The sequence below is a fragment of the Astatotilapia calliptera genome, chromosome 19 (assembly GCF_900246225.1).
Source record: "Astatotilapia calliptera chromosome 19, fAstCal1.2, whole genome shotgun sequence".
NCBI classification, from domain to species: domain Eukaryota; kingdom Metazoa; phylum Chordata; class Actinopteri; order Cichliformes; family Cichlidae; genus Astatotilapia; species Astatotilapia calliptera.
Genome location: NC_039320.1, coordinates 5,863,139 through 5,872,636, shown reverse-complemented (window position 1 = coordinate 5,872,636; position 9,498 = coordinate 5,863,139). Strand labels below are relative to the sequence as shown.

The 9,498-nt window shown below is 45.1% G+C and overlaps 1 protein-coding gene across 6 annotated transcripts in view; it reads right to left on the bottom strand.

The window, feature by feature from the left end:
* Positions 1 to 3,816: 3,816 nt before the first annotated feature.
* The window catches only part of mipol1 (mirror-image polydactyly 1), a 46,246-nt gene continuing 40,564 nt past the window's right edge, over positions 3,817 to 9,498 (bottom strand). For all 6 annotated transcript variants that reach the window (XM_026151311.1, XM_026151309.1, XM_026151305.1 and 3 more), the window contains 2 exons: positions 6,255 to 6,428; positions 3,817 to 4,100 (listed from right to left, as the gene is read on the bottom strand). In XM_026151311.1, coding sequence (XP_026007096.1) covers positions 4,034 to 4,100; positions 6,255 to 6,428 — 241 coding nt within the window. In that variant the 3' untranslated portion in view covers positions 3,817 to 4,033. The remainder of the gene's footprint in view (positions 4,101 to 6,254; positions 6,429 to 9,498) is intronic.

Genomic DNA, 9,498 nt, shown 5'->3' with positions numbered 1-9,498 from the left:
TAATAGACTCCAATTTGTGCATGTAAATGGAGAGTCCTCTTCACACACTGAGGTTAATTATGGAGTTCCACAGGGTTCAGTGCTAGGACCAATTCTGTTTACATTATACGTGCTTCCCTTAGGCAGCATCATTAGAAGACATAGCATACATTTTCACTGCTATGCAGATGACACCCAGCTCTATCTGTCCATGAAGCCAGATAACACACACCAATTAGTTAAACTGCAGGAATGTCTTAAAGACATAAAGACCTGGATGGCCGCTAACTTTCTGCTTCTTAATTCAGATAAAACTGAGGTTATTGTACTCGGCCCTGAAAATCTTAGAAATATGGTATCTAACCAGATTCTTACTCTGGATGGCATTACCTTGGCCTCCAGTAACGCTGTGAGGAACCTTGGAGTCATTTTTGACCAGGACATGTCCTTCAACGCACATATTAAACAAATATGTAAGACTGCGTTCTTCCATTTGCGCAACATCTCTAAAATTAGAAATATCCTGTCTCAGAGTGACGCTGAAAAACTAGTTCATGCATTTATTACTTCCAGGCTGGACTACTGTAATTCATTATTATCAGGATGTCCAAAAAACTCCCTGAAAAGCCTTCAGCTAATCCAAAATGCTGCAGCAAGAGTCCTGACAGGGACTAGAAAGAGAGAGCAGATTTCTCCTGTTTTGGCTTCCCTTCATTGGCTTCCTGTTAAATCCAGAATTGAATTCAAAATCCTGCTCCTCACATACAAGGTCTTAAATAATCAGGGCCCATCTTAGCTTAATGACCTTGTAGTACCATATCACCCTATTAGAGCACTTTGCTCTTGCTCTGCAGGCCTACTTGTTGTTCCTAGAGTATTTAAAAGTAGAATGGGAGGCAGAGCCTTCAGTTTTCAGGCCCCTCTTCTGTGGAACCAGCTTCCAGTTTGGATTCAGGAGACAGACACTATCTCTACTTTTAAGATTAGGCTTCAAACTTTCCTTTTTGCTAAAGCATATAGTTAGGGCTGGACCAGGTGACCCTGAATCCTCCCTTAGTTATTTCCAGTCACCTTTCTCACTCACTATGTATTAACAGACCTCTCTGCATTGAATCATATCTGTTATTAACCTCTGTCTCTCTTCCACAGCATGTCTTTTATCCTGTCTTCCTTCTCTCACCCCAACCGGTCGTAGCAGATGGCCGCCCCTCCCTGAGCCTGGTTCTGCCGGAGGTTTCTTCCTGTTAAAAGGGAGTTTTTCCTTCCCACTGTCGCCAAAGTGCTTGCTCATAGGGGGTCATATGATTCTTGGGTTTTTCTTTATATCTATGAAGCGCCTTGAGGCGACTTATGTTGTGATTTGGCGCTATATAAATAAAATTGAATTGAATTGAATTGAACTAGAGTGCGTTTGCTGTCGCATTTTATTTGTAGTGTGAACGAGCAGACAAAAAAAATCGGATTTGATCAAAAAATCGGAATTGAGCATTAAGACCTGCAGAGTGAACGTAGCCTTAGAGATGGGGTGAGGAGTTCATCCACCCAGGAGGGGCTCAGAGTAGAGCCGCTGCTCCTCCACATACAAAAGAGCCAGCTGAGGTGGTTCGGGCATCTGACAAGGATGCCTCCTGAGGGCCTCCCGGGTGAGGTGCGTACAAGAAAGTGTTTGAACGTGAAAACGATCCAACGCATGAACCTGAACTCAGTATTTGTTCATGTTTGCACGTACACGTTTGTAAAATCGTTTGACATGAGCTCAGACTGCTCACGTGTTTGTGTGTGGATCGGAGCACGCACACGTGCACACAAATCCCTGCACACGTCTGTCAATCAGAGTTTACACTGGTGGATCGTATCGGAACACTAGCTCCTGTGCAGCGAGTCCCGTCGTGAAATCTCCTCACTGCTAAATATTCCACAGTTAGTGAAAGTGACTGGGAACGACAGCAGCTCAGGCACGACGAGCTCGGCCACGTGAAATCAGCAGGTCAGCAGAGGCTGAGGATCACGGTGCTCAGAGGTCTTGACTTTCTGGAGAGTTAATCGCTACAGTCCTCCAAACTTCACGTGGCCTTCAGATTAGCTCAAAAACAGCGTGCAGAGTTTCACGGAATGGGTTTCCACGGCGACCAGCTGCAGCCAAGCCTCACATCAACGCAAGGCACTAGGGATGGGTACCGGTGTCCGGTGCCATGATGGCACCGGTTCTGACATAAACGGTAGTAACCAGACCGAAAAGCAGCGCACATTTCGGTGCTTTATTTCGGTGCTTTTTTTTCCTGAGCTGTGATACACTTCTAGCCAATCATTTTACGTTTCCGAGGATAGTAGGCGGGCCCAGGTATGTACTTTCTTTTAGAGCAGAGCTACAGATTAAAAATGCCCAAGGCGAAGCGGTCAAAAGTCTGGCTGTACTTCACAGCAAAATATGCAAACTCAGCAGCCTGCAGCAAGTGCTTTAAGCTGATACTGTCAAAGGAGGTAACACCTTGAATCCGATGAAACACCTGGCGACGCATAGCGGTTTTTTTAAAAGCCCAGAAATGCGCCGTATTTGATAGCTTGCTGCGAGACCTCACACCGAGCGCATCTACCGCGGGTGGGTTGCCTGTTATGCAACATCCCCCAAAAACACGAAGAGAGTCCTGGCCCCTAGCCCTGCCAGTGTAGCAGAAATGATGACGGATGATGATGGCAGCAGCAGCCGTTCTTCTCTGCGTGAGTAGCTTAATGTTGTTCATGTGTAATTTACATTGAGTAGGCTAACCACGTTATTACATTAATGCATGTAAGGTGAACTAGCAAACATCATCATAGCTACATGCGGCTGTCTTCTTGTTTGATGGCAGATGCTCCCTTCACCCTGGCCCAAAAGGCTAAAATGACCAAAGAAAAAGTGGAAAACAGTTAAACATGAGAGGTTTAGGACAAAGTTTGTGTTTTTTCCATTGATTAAGCACTGCTTCCAGCCAAGAGTGATACCATAAATCCCCTATAGCTGCAGAAAAGGCTAACATTGTTATCTTTTTACAAATAAACAGCTGAACATGAGAGGTTTTTGGACAAAGTTTGTGTTCTCCATTCTTTAAGCACCGGTTTGAGCACCATTTAAGCACCGGCACCGTTTCAAAAGTACCGATTTGGCACCGGTATCGGATAAAACCTAAACGATACCCATCCCTACAAGGCACACAGCGGAGCAAAGCACGGCGCCACTGTACTCTAGAGCAGTGCTCTCTGGGACGACCGATCAAACTCTGGGTTTGGTGGTTGCCAGGAACGGTACTGGTCTGACTGCACTGTGCCAGGTTTGGTGGAGGCGGGGTGATGGTGCGGGGCGGAGCAGGACGCCTCCTCGGCCAGGAGAGCTCAGAATACTGAAGTAGTGTGATATAATTACTCCTGTGTATAAACCGCCGCCCCTCTTGTAAAGCGGGTGTCGACATGCTTACTGTGGCCGAGCTCTCTGCACTCACCCTTGACTGCTGGTTTATGCACAAAGGGCAAAAAAGAACCTTGAACCTTGATGGCGTGACAGAAGAAGAAGAGCGTGCTCAGGGCGCCATGTGACCGAGCCAGGAAACTTGTCAAAGTTAAATTTTAATTAGAAGTTTTGGGAACACGAAGTCAGAGCGGCTTCATCGCGGTTGTCACGGTGATCCTCAGAAATGAAACCGAGCAGAGATTCAGTTTAAAACAGGCGAATTTAAGAAGAACCTTAAATCAACACAAGAACTAAAAGACACTGATCTCCAATTAAAGACCCTAGGGGAGGGGCGGGGCTCTCTGAAACTCCACAATCAACCAATCGACCAATAAACCATCAGGAAACAGAAGTCACGGCATCACTGTTTTATTAAACAACAAAAAACATTTGATTGATTTTAAAATGTCAGAACAACAAAAACGTTTGATTGAGAGAAAAATTTCATTCATGATTCCGGAAAGTTTGAAGCTTTTTTGGGTTTTAGAGCCGAAGCTAAGACGACGAGAAGGAAACATCATCATCGTCACTGAGCTGCTGCTGTCTTCACTGATCAGGACATCCGGCCGCTCAGATGACAGCGCGGACACTTCCTGTTCCAACTTTCTTCCTCAGCACCTCGACCAGACGCTCCAACCTGAGGAGAAAGATTTCCCGTTAGTGACGCTGAACTCTGATGTTCTGACGAGGTTTGTAAGAGCTCGGTGATGATGATGGCGGTGATCCTCTGTGGCCACTGCTCTGATGCTGTGACCTCAGTTCTCTGACTAACGGGAGGAAATGATGAGGAAAGTGAGAGGAAGATGAAATGTGTGTGTGGGGGGGGAGCGACCTGAATGACTTTCCAGCAGTCGGCGATGCTCGCTCACTCTCACTCTCTCTAAATCAAATTAAACTTCCCTCTGTAATACCCCCCCCCCCCACCCAGAGCAAATATTCCTCTCCGCTGTTCAGAAACTTGGGAGGCTCTTCAGCGCCATGCGCCCCCCCGCTGGCAGCCAAATTAGAGCGGAAAGCCACGGGTTTGAGCCCAGGAGGACAGTGCGGGACGCAGACGGACGACTTAAGCTGTTTTCATCATGAATCTCATCCCTTCATCTTCAACTGATGAGCCGCCGCGCCGCAGCAGAAGAAGAAGTCACGTTATCCGGCGTCGGAGCGCCATCCTGCAGGAGCAGGAATCTGACGGATTAATTCTCCTCATCGGCTCGCCGCAGACACTCGCACACCCTCGTCTGCTGAATATGAATCATCACACCAAATCTCCTTAGTCCCACATGCTTAACCGGTCTTTGAACGCCTCCCGGAGTCTGTGAGACTTTCCGAGGCAACTTCACCGATCGGTCACTGTGCTCTCGCCGGACTGTCCAGAGAACCAGCTTATTGATCACCTGCACAAGAGATCAGTGAGCCAATGAACAGGTGACAAGGTTTGCACCTGGATAACATCTGTCAGGAGAAATCAAACATCTGGCTCTCTCTAGCAGTCTCACGGCTGAGTTAGGACCTCGTCTGACCTCTGACCCTCAGGCACAGTTATTTCCCGATCGATCAGCTCGGATCGTCAGCCTGTTTCAGGCTCTCGGCTCAGAGTCACGTGCTCCTGCCGTTGATGAAGAGCAGCGCAGAGATAAAATCTCCTCAGGCTGAAGAACAGCTACTCAGATGTTGCTGCTAATTTAAACCGCAGCGGATTTCAGGGTCCTACGAACTTTTATTTGTGATGTGAACAAGGAGACTCGCCGGGAGCCTGAAAGCGTCATCATTCTTGCCGACCTGTCCCAGCAAGCTCTGAGGGTTCAGTACCTGCCCGTCACACCTGTGGGCCACAAACAGCAGCTCACCTGATGTTTCCTGACAGCTGCGAGGCAGTTCAGTAATCATTATTAATAATACATAAAGCCATGTTTCAGAGCTCACCACTGGCAGGCTGTCCGCACAGTTCTCTGTGACGACATCAAACAAAAGAAAGTTTATTTTGTTTGATGGACATTCTTTAGGTAAACCTTTCCTCTGCGTCAAACGTGATTGACACCGTCAGCTCACCATGAAACGCCACCACTGGAGTCTCCACCCGTCATTTCGAATGATTTTAGAGACACGGTTTCTAAAATCATGAGAAATAAGCCGGGCACGGCTCTGAACGCTCGAGGAGAAGACCTCGCCATCGTCAGAGCTGAGGGACATCTTCATGCAGAAAAACTTCTTCAGGCTTGCCGGGCCGAACCGCAGAGGTCCGAGTTTGGTTCCTGTCATCATAAAAATCCTCTCCCACAGTCTGCAGAGACTCTCAGCCGTTGCAGGTCTTTAAAGCTCGGTTCAGTCTGCAGTAAAATCGGCCCTCTGGACCTGAAACTGGGCTGAAGCTACGCTGCAGATTCTCTCGAGTTTCATTCCTCTGTTTTTGTTCTTCTTCTGAGCAGCAGCGTGTGATTACTGTGCGATGAAGAGGAGGAGTGCTCTAACATTAAGCTACTGTTATGCACCAAATGGGTAAAACTGATGTTCACGTCTCCCAAACCTTAAAAAATCAGATTCGATTAATTTGAAGAACTGTTAGATTCACTCTGATACAGACACAACGAAGCGCTGCGTCTGCGGCACGGCGGCAGCTTCATGAGCAGAACCGAAACACCAGTCGCCACAACATTAGGACCACGTACCTAATGTAACAGAGTGTTTCTGTTGTCATGGCGATTGCAGCAGAACATACAAAAATATTATACATGGCTTCAGCAGCAGCAGCCAATCAGAACAGAGAACGCAACAAACAGGAAGTGAAGGCTCTGACCTGCGCACTTGCTCAGTGGCCTCTCGCTCTGCCTCCTGGCAGCGCTGAAGCTCCGCCTCCACGCTCTGCTTCTCCTTCATCAGCTGCTGCAGCTTATCCATCAGGGGTGGGGCCTCAGGAGAAACGCTATCAGCTCGCAACAAGGGCTGGGAGGGCGGGGCTAAGTCCTGAGATCTGAGAGGGGAAGAGGAGGACGTTCCTGTTAAACTGACAGTCAGAGTGCATGCTGGGAAAAAATGGGTTTATTATATATTTATTTTATATTTTCAGAAACTTAAAAATATGAAAACGATTCTTTATAATAAATAAATAAAACAAACTGGCTAACAGGTAAAAAAGTGATGAAGAACCAGTGAGCTTCCACACGTTCACACATCCAACTGTAAACACTGAGGGAAACAGACGTCGACCAGCAGTTTATTTAAAAAGCACTTAAATAAAAATGATTCAGAGGCGGCAGTGTGACGTGAGCTGCAGCACATCAACAGGTATTATTGATTATTATTGATTATTGAGCTTCAGACGGCTTTAAAGCTGCTGTGATCGTCAGCGCGAAGCAGCTGATAAATAATCGATCGGTGGGATATCGATAGGTGCTAGGTTACTTAAAAGTAAACAGACAGGTCAGAGGCACTGTTGGCCAAGTTACTTTGAAAAAGTAATTAATTATAGTTACTAGGTTCTTCTTCAAAAAAGTAACTGAGTTACAAGATTCTAAAGGTATTTAATTACTTGAAAAGTAACTATTGTGTTACTTAAAATAAACGTTTAACCCTCTGAGGTCCAGGGTATAATTGGCCATTTTAACCACTTTGATGTTTCCTCCACATTTCACCTTTAAAAACTGTTTATTTGCCGTGTTTGGTCTCATCCTTTTCAGCACAACCTCACGTGTCTGAATTTACAGTCATGTTTTCATTCTGACTACTGTATTAACAACATTGATCTACAATCAGACAAAAAACATAAAATCTGAGTAGAAAAAGTTATTTTTTACTGTAACAACCACAAACATGTTTATTGAATCATATTTCATAACTTTAAATGCAAATATTTGTCAGTTTTAAAATCTATGCACAAGTTTTGCAAACAAAGTTATTTGCAGCCATTTACCTTTTACCCTTTTTTTTTAAACCACTTAAACTGTTTACAGAACAATCAGCTGTTCTGCATTTAATAAGACAAATTATTTGTGCCACTCCAAACACGCTAAACGTCACAAATCTCTCACATCTCGCTCTCTCTTTTTCCACTCTCTCTCTCTCTCTCTCCGTCACTCCTAAATCTTCCTCCTGTTCCTAAACAACAAACGTCATGTTGCCATATCATTTTTTGATTGGTTGACATGGTGCATTGTTCCACCAACATGAACGGGCTGTTTTTTGTTTTGTTTGAGCAGAGAGGTCTCGCTGCTGTCCTTAGACAGTAAACGTGAAGCTATTCAGGAAAAACAGGCGTATAAATTGTTTATCACGACTCTGGTTTTACTGGCCCATCAACACCGTTTATAAACTGGTATACGTCACCTTGTTGCTTTGTCATCTTGGTCATGTGATTGTTTACCACAACTACTTTATTCTTCCTCAGTCAAACAGCAGCACTCATACGATTGTTTTGCCTCCTGAGCTCCAGGTGTTGTGCTAGACAGTGATCGTGATCGCGGTCCGTGGGAGTGCGCAGCTGCTTAAAGCTGCAGCGTCCAGATTACTTACAGCTACTTCCTGCAGCTGATATAAGCTGCAATAAACTGAACACAGCTTCAACCGTCTGTTTGGTGAAAAATAGTAACGCGACCGCATTTTGTTGTTAGTAACGGTAACGGCGTTGTAACGATAGGAATGGTAATTAGATTACTCGTTACTGAAAAAAGTAACGCTGTTATCCCCATCACTGGTCAGAGGTCAAAGTTCAGACCAAATTAGAAACAGAACACTTTAAAAACAGAAGAGAGGAACCAACAGCATCGTCGTCAGGACCTTCAGCAGTTTTCTGATCCTCGTGCTGCATCTGATATTTTCTCACTTCATCACACTCGACCGCTTCAATTCTGCTGAAACGTTTTCCATGTTGGAGCAGGACGTCCTAAAACTTCAATTTGTGGTTCAGCACAGCTCATATAAATCCATAAAACTGAATGAAAGGAAAACAGGAATACAATGCATACTAGGGCTGGGCGATATATCGAGTTTTTTAAAAAATATCGATATATTTTCATACGAGATATAAGATGTGACAATATCGTTTATATCGATATAGTCTATGTTACGTTATAATTATACTTGTGGAGCCGCAGGTTTGCCTCTCTTTCGTCCACTTTTGTCTCTACGCAACGTTACTCGGCCTCGCCTCTCCTTCACTGAACACAACTCCGCCTCCCCCATAGCTTCACCTGCAGGCAATGACAAGATGAAAGCGGAAAATCTCCGTTAGCGAGTTACCGCGGATCGCCCCGTGCGTGGGGCTGGACGGCGTCAACGTGTTAGCGAGCTAACCGCGCTAACGACATGCAGCCCGGAGGGGCTGCACGGCCTAAAGTCCTTTCATTTTCTCAAAACTCGACAGTGCGCCTTATGTATGAATTCTGGTTGTGCTTACTGACCGCGAACCGATTTTATGTGGTACACAGCGCTCAGCAATCTGTCAAAAATGTTTTATTATGACTTTGCTACGGAGCTGCACCGCTTGATGGATTGTCGGAGGATTACGGCTACCGAGGAGGAGCCTCGCGGAGTGATACGTACTGTGTGTGTATAAGGACCACAAACGGCACCTGTTCAGAGACGTGGTGCAGCTGTGAAATCTGTCTCTTTGTTATTACGCTCAGCGTCTATTAGTTTACATTTTGACTGCACAATTATGAGCTTTTTGTTATGCACAAAAACAACATTGTTTTCTTTTATTTATGGACCATGATTATTTAATAAATGCTGATAATTTATTTTTGAGTAATTTCTTCATGTACATCTACGCTGTATGTAAATAAAAGTGCCCGTGTGACATCTGGGACACAGTGTGACTAGAACTCTCTTTTTGTTCTTAACTTATGGCTTTAAAAAAAAAAAATCGAGATATATATCTTATATCGCCATCCAGCTAAAAAATATCGAGATATGAATTTTGGGTCATATCGCCCAGCCCTAATGCATACACACAGTGTTAATATCTGAGAATATCTTAGTGATAAGCACCGTTTGAAACATTTAAAGAGTAAACACACAAAGACAACCACTGATGAGCGGTCACA